Genomic DNA, 13,870 nt, shown 5'->3' on the forward strand with positions numbered 1-13,870 from the left:
CTAACATTGACCATTCATGCTGTGTCAGGCTCTGCAGTGTATGTTTCACTTATTCTAGTTACTCCTCACAACAATCCTCTAATGTCACTATTAGCCCCATTTTACAGATGGAAAAAAACTGAGATATAGAAAGTTAGTGTTTGCTCAGTGACTCAAAACCTCTGCTTGTTTAATCAGTGGTGAGAAAAGTAGTGAACTTGAACTGGCAATCATCAAAGCCCAGACATAAACATAGCTCTGCCACTAGACTCTGTACCCCTAACTCCCCTCCTGAGAACTTGAGGTGTCCAGAGAAGTGGGGGATGTTTTATGTGACTTCATAATGCATGTTCTTTCAACTTAACTGAAATTGATGTTTCTGAAGGTCTGCCTTTTTTTTTTTTTTTTTTTGGTGAGAGTTTGTATGTTCTGCACTGTCTCTCCTCTGAAATCCTAAACCTTACTTTTATGGGTTTGTTTGGTTTTTTGGAAATTTTTGGTATACTTTTTCCTCTCCACCTGGACTACTAGTTTCCTGAGGACAATCTTATTGGTTTTAATTCCCCAGTGCCTAGTTCTGGCTGGAGCCTTGAGAGGCTGGGTATATTTTCTTGGCCATCAAACCCTCAGGGCCTGAGATAGGAGACTGGGCATACAGTTGGTGCTCTGTTTCTTGAGTAAATGCTTATTTAACAAAAGGTTAGAGTAATAATGGACTTGGCTTGAGTCTGCAATCAGTCTTCATCATTCAGAGACAGTGTGTATCTAATTTTATTTCAATTACCTAAGCCTTCAAGGTAAAGGCAAGGTTTGACTGGTCTCCTTTCCCTCTCCTGCCCCAGGAACCCATCCCACCCCACCTGCCAAAATCATGCAGAGTTGGTATTGACCCAGACTTGGGGAGGATTTCTGAGCAAAAAAATTCTGTGAGATACGTCACTCAGTTGGGTCTGTACTGCAAAGATTTGTGCCGTAGGCCATTTAAGGCTGATCACTCAAAAAAACGTGATGTTACAGTGTCATTTTTATAAGTAAATCAACTGCTGCCTAGTATTTCCGTTTAAATGATTTCAAGTACATACAAAATAGGTTTGACTTTTTTTGTACAACTCCATTGATGCCAGTGCCCCTCCCTCGGCCAGAATAGGAAAGCTTAAGCAGAAAGCTTAGGAGTTAGTTCAGCCCATGCATTAGCTGTCTAGTAAAGAAAACACTAGCCATATGTGACTTCTGAATATTTGCAAAGTGGTTACTGTGAAATGAGATTTACCATGCGTGCAAAATACACTGGATTGCAAAGATAAGGTCTTAAGACTATAAAATAACTCGATTGTATAATCATTATTTGTTGAATGATAATGTGTCAGACATAGTGGGGTTCAGAAAAGTATACTAAGATTCATTTCACTTTTTTTCCTTTTTAAAAATATAACTACTATAAAATTTTATTTATTTATTTTTTATTTTTTTTTTACTATAAAATTTTAAATGTCATATGACTGATACTGGCTGGTGGTACTCTAGAACATAACATGTGAATCTGTTAAAGACCTGACTCCTTTATATTGGCCCCTATTTCAGCATTTCCCACTTATCTGAAAGTTTCAAAAATTAGCAAAAGCCCCCCAAATGCCATGTATGTCTACTCTCAAGACTTTTTTTTTTTTTTTTTCCTGGTGGAGCCAAAACTCAAAGCATGTATCAATATCCGGTAGTTTTGAGCTTTATTTTCTACTAGCAAGAGCTGTAGTAAATGACTTTAACAATGAGAGCACCTTACATTTCTACAGAAACTCATAATTTTAGAATAGAATTCATGTCATTAAATAGCTCTAACTATCCCAATGTAGAAAGTGATTATAATTAACACCATTTTCCAAGTGAGAAAACTGAGGATGAGACATTTACATATCTAAACCCGGCCTTATTCCAGAAAGGCTTTTAGCTCTCTGGCCAATTCAAAGAGTATCAGTGGCTTTTCCAAGATGACACATCGACCAATAGAAATGGGACTGAAGTCATCTTATTTTTTCAACTAGAAAAGCAATTCTCAGACACAGTGCTCCATAATCAATTATAAAGTGTAACTTCTTATACATATTGGTTGAAAGAACAAAGTATTAGTTTATTTTGTTTTTATGTAAATTAGAACTTTAAAGATTATTGAAAACAGTTGATCTTTCATACACTTCATTCATTTATTCATGCATTCATTTAACAGGTACTTACTGAGTGTCTGCCACGTTAGGATTGGCCCTGGGAAAACATCGATGAACAAAATAGCGAGAGAGGACAAATCATCAAATACATTTAATCATAACTAGCAAATACAATAAATGGTGTGCTGTGGAATCACATAGCAGGAAGTTCTAGCTTTGGTGTTGGAGGGGCATTGTAAGTTACTGTTATTTGTTAAGGTTGAAATAAAGTGAGACATGGCCAGATAAGGAGGGAAAGTGGGAAGGAGGGAGGATAGAAATCTTTTAGGAAAGGTTTGCTAAGTGGGAAAGAAAGGTGGAATTGATAAGGCAGGGAATGACACATGATCTACTGCCCAAATTACCTATATCACATCCAGGAAGTATATCTTGTACCTAAACATCACCTGTCACGTGATCAGAGATATAGCAAGAGGAAAGCTTGAAAACCTCTACGTGTTGCCATGCAGCACTTAGCAGGATGGTTTTGTTGATATATTTCTGACATACAACATATATAAGTTAAAGTTGTAAAATGTTATGACTTGCATATATTGTAAACTGATTACACATTAAGTTTAAGTAGTACCTGTATCCCCTAGCATAATTCTCTTTTTATATTTGTGGTGAGAACTTTTAAGCTCTACTCTCTTACCAACTTTCAAGCATATAATACAGTATTGTTAATTATAGTCACCATGCTGTGTATTAAATTTCCTATCTTATGGTTGGAAATTTCCTATTCCTGTCTTATGGCTGCAATTTTGTATACCAGTAGATATCTCCCTATTTCCCTTACCCCTCAGATCCTGGCAAGTACCATTCTACTCTGTTTCTAAAAGTTTTTTTTTTTTTAATATTTTACATGTAAGTAAGGACATACCATGTTTGTTTTTGTCTTCATGTAACATGATGTCATGGAGGTCCATCTATATTGTAAATTCTAGTTTTATCATTGAATAATATCCCAATATATGTGTGTTTGTGGGAGAGTTCACATAGACTTTACATTACCTTTATCCATTTGTCCATCTGTGGACATTTAGGTTGTTTTCATGTCTTAGCAATTGTGAGCAGTGCTGCAAGTGAAAATGGGGCTGCAGGGTATTCTTGCTTCCCTTGTCAAATACTAGTTGACTATGTGTGTATGGGTTTATTTCTGGGCTCTGAATTCTGTTCCATTGGCCTATGTGTCTGTTTTTATGCCAGTGCCATTCTGTTTCAATTACTACAACCTTTGTAAAGCAAGATATTTCAGACCACCTGACGGATTATATAATGGTGTGTTGAACAAATATCTCCAAAACATGAAATCCTAATTTGTAGCATTTGCCAATTTCCATGGTGTAAATACTCTCACCTCAGTTAATATATAGCTTCCGATAACATGTCACTAAATATGAAGTTGAGAAGAGATGTGTGATAGCACCCCATTTTATATCATTTTAACCGTACAAATAGATGTAAGCAACCTCAAAAACACAGATAATAGTATAATGGGGTAAGATATAAAAGAAGCAATGAATTTTGAGTACATATGACATTTGTTTTTAATTTGTATTATATGACTGTAACAACTAGCTCACAAAATTCCTGCAAAATTCCTGCAAAGTTAATCATTCATTAACTCCTACACAACTATACAAGCCAACTCAAATGTATCAATGGCCCTGGCATCTTCCATATAAAACCATGATATAACGTAACCATGATCCCTATCTAGAACAAACCCTCACTGTCCCTTCTTTCTCTGTTTCTTACAGATCAGCAAACAGCAGCTGCAGACAGTCAAGGACCGGTTTCAGGCTTTCCTCAATGGGGAAACCCAGATTGTGGCTGACGAAGCCTTCATGAATGCTGTGCAGAGTTACTATGAGGTAAACCCCTGCAGAAGACTGCTAAGACGGCCCCAGCCTGAAGCCCAAGACACCCGAAGTACTGCTCAGGGGGAACCATAGCCTTGGCTTTCTGCCAGTAGCTTCCTTCTGAGGCATAGGGGTTGGTGATGGGTTATAAGCTTCTGGAATAATGGTATTTTATTTTAGGAAAGACTGCAAATAGAAGCTTCTGTTTACCAGCCTAGTCTAACTTACACGAGGCATTGTACTGAGTACCTTATGTATGATTTCCTGTTTAATAGTTACAATAGTCTTGTTAAGTTTGGTGCCAGTATCACTCCTATTTTATTTATGATGTGATCGAGATTCAGAGAAGTTAGGTCAATTACTCAAGGTCACACAGCTATTTAAAATGCCACAAGCTAAGGCTTGAACTGAGTGAGGAGTGTTTCCCCACACTGACACCCTGTTTTAAAGGATGTTAACACCTCCTGAGCATGGTGCCTTCACTAGCCTCCCTGTTCTTTCTATTAAAAAATGTTGTGAGTTCTTTTCTGCAAGTTATAGCACTATCCAAAATTCAGTATTGTTCTCAGGAGAAAATATATCCTGAGCATATAGCACAAGGAAATTTTCACCTCCAGACCTCAGAGGTTTATTTATCAGTAAGTTGAATATGGAGTTCAAGTGTATTTTTAAATTTTATAATTATTTTTCCATAATATGTTCACCATCATGTGTTTATCATCAGTAAGTGGACATACCTTGCCTGCCTCCTGGCGAACTTTATTCTGACATATGCATATTTTTCAAAAATGATTATTTGCTAAGGAAAGCTATTTTAATCTATCTTAATATAAAAGAAATAAATACTCTCTGTATTTGGAATCCTATGCCCCCAATGTATTACCCATTGGCAAGGCTAGCATAAAGCCATTAGAAATCAATCTCTATGCATTGAAAAACTTATGGCATCTTTCCGTGCGCAACTCCAAATAATAGTAAACTGTAAGATGCATGTAAGGAAATCCAAGAAACTGATTTTTCACCCATGGGTTGCTTCACTGACTTTCTTCCTTCCCTTCTCTGTTTTTTAAAATTACTAGGTAGTAAATTATTTCAAAACAAAAACGTTGGATCTCCTGCCTTGCTGACACTCCCAGCATATGCTTTGTCTGCACAGCAGGCGCTCCAGTTTGCAACAGATGGTTTAAAAATGTTACTTGAGTGAAGGCTAGGCATAGGCAGCAAAATCCTGATTTGCTAAAACTCTCCTTCCCACTTGCTAAAGTACTTGACTCCTTTCATGAAGGGAGTGGAGCAAGATTGCAATTAGATCTTTTGAAAGTATTATTGATTGGTTCGCTAAGTAGTGTTTAATAGTAAACAGCCTTTGCATCTGTAATGGTTGCTGGGTCCATCTCTAGCCTCATCTTACACACTGTTTACTCAATGAAGTTGATATTTGCATCTATTTCAGAAATCAGCTTCATTTTTATACTTATCAAATGGAAGGTTTTTCATTTTGCAAGTAGTAATAATTATTGTCAATATGTTGAACTTACTGCTTTAGCTGATGTGATGTAACTTTTCGGTTGAATTTAATGGTGAGTGGAAATGACATTTGCAGTCATAATGATGGTATGCCTGAGAATAACTTGAATATATTTGACCAAAGAAGCTTCTAGATATGGCCAGGGTAAGAGACTAATTTTCTCACCTTTCTCAAGTTCTGAAAATCCATTCAGCGCAGGCAGACCTTTATCAATACTTCTCCATGTTTAGAGCCATTCAGTGGTTTACAAATTTATAGATTGCAAATCTTAATTAGAAAGCACATTTGGGGCCTCCCCGGTGGCGCAGCGGTTGAGCGCTGGGTTGCGAAGCTGCCCACAGCCTCTGCAGCAATGGTTCGATCCCCAGCTGCTCCCCGGCCACCGGAGGAGGGTCCCACATGGCGCGCAGACCTCTCCTGCCGCCTGCTGCTCCCCTTAGCAGTGTGCTTTGGTGCTTAGCCTGCTCTGCTCCCCGCTCTGGCTCTGGTGAATTCTCTCACCCTCCCGCGCTTCTGACTGTACCCAGTGCTTGTATAAATAAATAAAAATAAGTCTTTAAAAAAAAAAGCACATTTGGCTGATGACATAAATTAAGAGTCATTTCTATCTATTAATTAAATTTAAAAATTAATAGTGCTAATGAGTTCCTGGAAATTACCATTATTTCTATATTGATCCTGATGTTTTCTCCTACAATGGCTAGTTTATTTCAAAGAGTTTCTTTTCAGTCTGGTGAAAATACAGCCATTTAAAAATTACTGAATATTTAATTTTAAGATTTGAGTTACATGGAATAATGTGGGGTGTTAATTATTCACCTTATTCATTAGCAGTACTTTAGAGAATATTAAGATGAAGTTTCTAGGGAAGTCTAATCCTCTGAAGCATAAATCCCTAATCAGGAACCAGGGTTTACACTTTATATAGGAGAGCTCCTACCTCTCTCTTTTCCTTTACTCTTAGCTGGTGGAAAACTGATGTCTTCCACCCTATTCTGAGATCTTGTTGCTTCCCTGTCAGCATCCATCTTGGTCAGGACACTAGATTACAAGTGACAGGTACCTAGCTCAAACTGTCTTAAGTAAAACCTGAGATTTGATTGCCCAAGCAGTTTAAAAATGTAGGTGCACGCTTAATTTCAGCTGTGATTTATTTGCCCAAGCAGTTTAAAAATGTAGGTGCATGCTTAATTTCAGTTTCAGAAACTCCAAAGATGCCAATGGGGTGATTACCTTTCTCTGATTACACTTTGACTTTGCTCTCCCCTGTATTGGCTTCATTCTTCGGCAGGCTCTTCCCATGCAAGAGGAGCCTGGCAGCTCCAGGTCTGTCCTACCAATTTAGCAACCTCACGCACAAAGACAGTACCTTTTTCTTGAGAGTCCCAGCAAAATGTCCAGGGTTCACTTGTTTGGACTGGCATAGGTCATGTGTTCTGTCTTGAGCCAGTCACAATGGACGGCAGGCAAAGAGATTGGTGTATTTCTGCTTTGACAAATACTACCCCTGGAGCCTAGGTGTAGGCTTAGCTCCACTGCCCCACTGAAACATTTGTAGTGAAAGTGTAGTAGTTTTTGAATAAGGAAATAATGTTCTTCTCACCAGAAGAAGGGGCACTTATGCTTGGCTGGCGGACCAACAGATAATCTCCTATATTCTCATATAGTCTGTCTGTCTGTCTGTCAGTCTGTCTGTCTGTCTCTCTCTCTCTCACACACACACACACACACACACACACACACGATACCCTAACTTAAAACACCTTCACATCCCATTTTATCAATGGTAATGACATTTTAAAAAAACTTTTCCTTAAAAAGTTCTGAGATTACTATATTAGAAAAAATGGGTTTCCATTATTGGTCTTGCTTTAGACCATAATTGTTGTGAGAGCATTTTAAAAAATAAAAGGAGCAGAGGACACTGTCCTATTTCCATCTTAGCCAATAAAGCCCAGTTGAATTCAGAAATCCAGATGACCAATCTTAACAGCAAGCTGGTGAGGTCTGGGACTTATGCAGGGCCAGCATAATGGGAATACAGGGTCCCCTGTGGCTCTTGATAGCAGGCTGGCTTATTTTGTTCTTTCCTGATGGCCCTGATTATCAAAATGGATCAAGCCAGGTATCAGATTAATCTGATCTTTTCCATTATGGCCTTGGGGATTGGGCCCCCAGATGGGTGCTCTGAAATCCATTCTAGCAACTCCAACCTGTTCCCTCAGCCACATTCCTAAGACATCAGATAGTCCCCCATTTCTCCATAATCCTCACATCTTTCCTAATTTCTCTGTTCTTTTAAGACATGTGTCCTAATTCCTCCCATCCTTCATCCTTAATTTTTGTTCCTTCACACAGTGGTCCTGGCATCTGAGAGAAGATTTGGATGGAAAAGTTTTTTTGTTTTTATTTTTAAAGATTTATCTATTTATTGACACAAGCACTGGGTACAGTCAGAAGCGCAGGAGGGTGAGAGCCAGAGCAGGGAGCAGAACAGGCAGACAGACGAAATACACTGCTGAGGTGAGCAGCGAGCGCAGCAGGTGAGGTCTGAAGCGCCATGTGGGACCCTCGCGGGGGGCCGGGGATCGAACCAGCGCTGCAGAGGCTGCGGGCAGCTTTGCAGCCCAGTGCTCAACTGCTGTGCCACCAGGGGAGGCGCTGGATGGAAAAGTTTTACAAAACATTTCTTACTTTATCCTGCCTAGAAGGAAACCTGGGGGAATTTGGTGGGAAATGGGAGTGTAGAATGGGATGGAAGAGGTACAAACACTTCTTCAGCACGTCTGGGCTTCAGTCAGTGAAACTGCAGTGATTACGTTTTGTTTTATGTGGTTTGTTTTCAGCTGATCTCCTGTATTAAAGGCCCATTTGGTTTTTGTCAAACCAGCTTTGAATGTTGTATGATAAGACAGAATTCTTAAGTTCTAACGACAGAAACTGACTGTGGTTAGGTCAAGCTTAATAATAATATTTACCTTTGTTGTTGTAATTGAAGAAAATAACCAAGCTTTTGAGAAGGCTGACAGCAGCAGCTTCTGAAAGCCAGGTAGCAGAATATAATGGACACTTACCACGAATATTGTGCCACCCACTCTGAATCGGAACCTTCAAAGGGGAAGGTGCCTGATTCAGGCCTCAACACACCAGTTGGCAAGTAAAGGACAAAAAGTATCATTTGCTATCCCACTGAAATTGTGTGCAATGGCAAAACAGTTCTCAGATTGAGATATAATTACCAGAAGAGGAAGGATGGTTGGCAGGCCAAAACTGCATGCCCTCTACCCAAGGTCACGTGCTTTTTTAGTCTTTGATTGAACTTTTTTTTTTAATCTAAGTACAATATATAAGTCAGGTCAAACCTGCCTATTTTTTTCCTGAAATGAAGCTATGTTTTATCCAATTACTACTATAATTCCTCAGTGACCTTAAAACAAATATAGCCCTGGAAGAGGAATAACTACCCACTCTACTGGCATTATCTGGGGAAAGCCAGATGAGGAAGGAAGAAGCAGAGGTCAGAGTGGTTATGAGGATGAATTTAGAGTACAAAGATGTGGGGTTGAATTTGAGTTCTGCTGCATGCTGGTGGTGAGAGCTCAGCAGAGCCTAAATTTCATCATTGTAATAGGACCTTCCTATTGTTATTAAGATTTAATTTATATGTATGTCTCTATATAAAGTATATTCTCTTCTCTCTCTCTCTCTCTCTCACACACACACACATACACAGAGAGAGCTTTACTATAAATCTTACACATGGAAAGTGCCATTGCCATCTGCTGCATAGAAATAATAGAAGAGAGTTGAAAGTTGATAGAATCAGTCTACTCTCTGTTTCAGGAGAGTGTAAGGAAGGTGCAAGGTCAAGGCAGGGGGAACGGGTGTATAAAAGGGAACAAGAACTGCTGTTGCTCTGACCTACCACCATGTCCCATACTTTTTGGTGAAGAATATCTTTAAGATTTAAAGGTGCATCTTATTTTAGATATTAACATACACCTTGCCACAATAAAGATAACATTTGTATTTTGCTATCTAGAAAGAGGTATTTTAGTGATTATCAAAATAAAACCGTCAATTATAAAAATAGACAGTGTAAAAAAAATTAAATTAAAATGTTTAAAAAATACCTGTAATTCCATCAGCTAAATTTTGGCATATATCTTTTTAAGTATTTTAATCTGTCCATACACATAAAGATGTGTTCTTCTGGGCCTCCCCGGTGGCGCAGTGGTTGAGTGCTGGATTGCCAAGCTGCCCGCAGCCTCTGCAGCGCCAGTTCGATCCCCGGTTGCCGGGCGAGGGACCCACATGGCGTGCAGACCTCTCCTGCCTCCCGCTACTCCCCTCAGCAGTGTACTTTGTCTGTCTGCCTGTTCTGCTCTCGCTCTGGCACTGGTGAATTCTCTCGCCCTCCCGACTTCTGACTGTACCCAGTGCTTGTATAAATAAATAAATAAATCTTAAAAAAAAATATGTTCTTCTTTAGTTGCTTAGAATAGAAAATATGGTTTAATTAAGCTTGACAAAAACAACAGTAGTTATACCTGATGTTGTAATTAAAGGAATTAACCATGACCAAGCTTCAGAGAAGACTGAAACCCAGCAACTTCAGGTTGATTTGATTTCCACATTAAGAAATCACTGCAAAATATGGACAATCCACTTTTTTCATTAACACAGTGGTTTTCAATTTCTTTCCTACCTCTAGAAAAGCTACCTGTGACATACTCTCATCAGTAGAATGTTTTATTACCTATGACGTTCATAACCCAGGGTCATTCTCCTACCCCCAGCCCCACCCTTGCCAGTGGAAGTCTCTGATTAGCAATAGATCATGGAAGTTTTTTCATGCTAACAGAAAGATATCTTTGTTATGGCTATATGGTATTCTCTGTAAATAACAAGTTTCATCGTTTTCTTGTAGTAGGCACTACACTAAGCAATTAGCATGCATTTACCTCATTAACTCATTAAATCATGCAAGGTAGGGTTTTTACAATTCCCATTTAAAAATGAGGAAACTGAAAACTAGAAATATTAAGTAACTTGCTCAGGTTACAAAACTAGTAACTTAGAGGGCCAGTATTCAAATCCAGACCACCTGATACTATAGTTTCCTCTTCCTCCTTTATCTATGCAACATTCATTAGTAGTAACCACTTGTGTGGTTTTTAATAAAATCTTCTTTACTCCAATGTCTAGGTTTTTTCCTTGTTTATGCTGTGTAATGTGCTTTCGCAGAGCAGGAAAGGATTTGTCTTGGTTGCTTAGTCTGTCAGCAAGGAAGTGGGAGCTGGTCCAGCTTCACTGGTACATGCACAGTCATTAAAAGCTAATGTGCTAGTATGCTTCTGAAACAACCTTGAGGTTGCTTGGCTCTTGTCATGGAGGGAAGGACTGAAGGATGAGGTCAAGTCGCTGAATTGACTGCCCTTCACCATCCTGTATTTCTTTGTTTATCTTCCATCTACCATTATGACCTGTCTAGAAGTTGGCAGAGGAGTAGGAAGGATTTATGGATGTGTCGCACAAACTGTGCCTGGGGTTGGAGTCCCTTGGGACAGCCACCAAAAAAAAACCCCAATATATCAAACACACCAGGTAGGGCTCCCAGTACAAATGAGTTAAAAAGATTGTTTTAGAGACACACAAGCACATGGCTACTCAGTGGTTACTCAGTGGCTCAGTGCCCACCTGACAAGAAGCAGAGAGAGATGATATGCTTGGAAAATTAGTTTTCTCTTGCCACATTCTTTCCCCATGCTGTCTTGACTCATTTTCACAATTCTTTGCTGTCCTCAATCTTCAGCCTCCTTTCTCTACCCCTTTGAGGTTTCACTCATCTGGCCTCATTCTGGAGCCTGGAAGTCATATCTTACCTCTAAATAGAAAGAGTCTTCCATATTTTGAAATCCTCTCAATTTGATTGTCATTAAAGGGGATTCACTGGACTTAAATCTGTGTGACAGTGAAGGAAAGTGAGGTTGAGAGAGGTTAAGCGACTTTTCTAAGGTCACCACTAGTTAAATATTTGTAGACTGACAACTATGTACAAAGGAAGGGGCTCTGTAAAGCTGACTATCTGTGCAGGATCCAGGGGTCGCCAAGCAAGTTACTGAGGTCAGCTAGCATCATTATGCCAGCATATTTATTTTTCACCCCAATTATCAGGTCACATGGAAAATCCAGCCTAAATCAATTATGTGAGAGCCAATATATTTTCCCTGCTGGTTTCCCCTTTACCTTCTTGCCCCCATCCATATGTCGTCTCATAGGTTCTCTTCTTCAATCGTGTTATTCACTCAGCATAGCACTAAGCATGTGCTAAGTACAGTAAGCACTTGAAGGAATAGGAAGAAATAGCTGTAGCTCTGATTCCTGGACTGATAGACTAGCTGGAGACTCAGATATTAACCAGTCACAAAGACAAATAACAAGTGACAGCTATAGAAGAAGTTTGGGGGGAAGGGCGGAAGGAATATGGTGCTTAGTGCTTTTAACTAGGGTCTGGTCTAGGTTTGTGGGACACTGTCATGGATAGATGGGATAGAGAGCAGGGCTTCATTGTTGATTGAATATTCTTAAGTGATCTCTGTTCATTAGATCTTGCAACAAAGATATAACCTCTTTGCATCCCCACCACCATTATCTCTCACCTGTACCCCTGCAAGAACCTCTCAAATGCCCTCCCTGTCTATTCTGTTGGCCCCATTTTGGTCTATTTTCTACATTAAAGCTGGAGAATGTGAAATTGATCATGCTGTGTCCAATCTTAAAACCTCCCAGTGTCCTTCAGATGAAGATCAAAACCTCTAATAGGCCTACCTTGTTCTTGGCCGTCTGACCCTTTCCTGCCCATCTTACATAGATGATTCTCTGACTCCTCATGCCACAGCCACATGGGCTTCTTATTTTCTCAGGCATTCAGACTCTTTTCACATGGTATTCCTTTTCTTTGAAATGTTTTTACACTATCTTCTTTTTCCATATTTCACATATCTCAAATGAGTTTTCTCTGGGAATGCTTTCTTGACTGCATAGCAGGATAGTTTCCTGGCTGTTGGCACTCCAGAACCTTGTACTTTTCCCTTGACAACACTTGTCCCAGATTGTAATGACATTTTGTGGGATTATTTGGACGATGTCATGCAGGCCTGAGGGCTGGATCTGCATCTGTTTTGCTCACCACTGTGTCCATGGCACCTGGCACAGTGACTTCCGCCTAGTGAATACCCAAAGAAAGGATGAATAAGTTCATGAAGAAAAGTACAAACATTATAGCTAGGACCCCCAAATGTTATAGTTTACCTTCCCCAGGGTACAGAAAAGAAACTGGAGAATCAGAGGAGGGCATGATTTACCCACGATCACATAGCAAGTTGGAAGCTAGGGTGCTCTAGGTCATGGTTTATAGCTCCTGCCCCAATGCTGTACTACTTACCCAGAAACTTCCTCTATTTGCCTTGAAACTGATGTTCTTTGCAAACTAGACCTGTAACTGAGGAATAGTATGTTAGGTAGAGAAACCATCTACATTAAGCATTATAGATTTTCAGGTGAATTTAGCTCATTAAGGCTCATAAGTCCTGAGGGTTCATTTGGAACTTTTTTCTGTAATTGATTTTTAAATGAACTCTAAGGTCTCAACTGTGTACCAATTCCCAGGCACAGGGGAGAGGCAGGGCCTCTAGCCTGTGAAGCAAACCTCAGCCTTCTTTCTTCCTAAATTAGTTCATTAAGTTGACAATAAATGGAGGCCACCTTTCTAACATCTTTCCTCCCTGAGGAAGGCTTTGTGGTGTAGTGGGAGGCAGTGAGATGCCCCCCCCCCCAGGTAATCCTGTCTGATGGTCAATAAGGACATGTCCTGAAATCTGACAGGACGTGAATATTTGTTCTGCCTCTGAAAGAATATTTATGTACTTTCTGAAGTGTGACCAGGACACAACTCAAAAGTGTCAGGTGTTTCCTCTCTGTGAATATTAAGCAGCAGTTTTACCACCTTGTATTACATCCCAGAACCATGTAGCTGATGTGAGCTTGCAAATGGTGGGCACTGAAGCAAAAGTAAAATGTTCTTAATGAATGATTTTCTCTCAGAACCCAGGCAAGCACCAGAGAAACAACCAAGGGCTCTCTACCAGGCAGGTTAGACCCACAGGGAATGAAGGAGCCCAGGTGAAGTCACAGGACCATACATTTACAGTCAACGAGATTGAGTTACCAAGTAGAAGTTCCTTTCCCTCTCTGAAGCCTTGGTTTCACAGAATGGACTAAATATAATGCCAACCATC

The 13,870-nt window shown here is 39.7% G+C and overlaps 1 protein-coding gene across 17 annotated transcripts in view; it reads left to right on the forward strand.

Moving 5' to 3' along the window:
- CADPS (calcium dependent secretion activator) overlaps positions 1 to 13,870 on the forward strand; it is a gene marked incomplete at both ends in the record, with an annotated part of 442,011 nt that overhangs the window by 93,706 nt on the left and 334,435 nt on the right. For all 17 annotated transcript variants that reach the window (XM_084246953.1, XM_084246956.1, XM_084246954.1 and 14 more), the window contains one exon: positions 3,941 to 4,054. In XM_084246953.1, the coding sequence (XP_084103079.1) occupies positions 3,941 to 4,054 (114 nt within the window). The remainder of the gene's footprint in view (positions 1 to 3,940; positions 4,055 to 13,870) is intronic.

The sequence above is a fragment of the Talpa europaea genome, assembly GCF_964194135.1.
Source record: "Talpa europaea genome assembly, chromosome: 11".
NCBI classification, from domain to species: domain Eukaryota; kingdom Metazoa; phylum Chordata; class Mammalia; order Eulipotyphla; family Talpidae; genus Talpa; species Talpa europaea.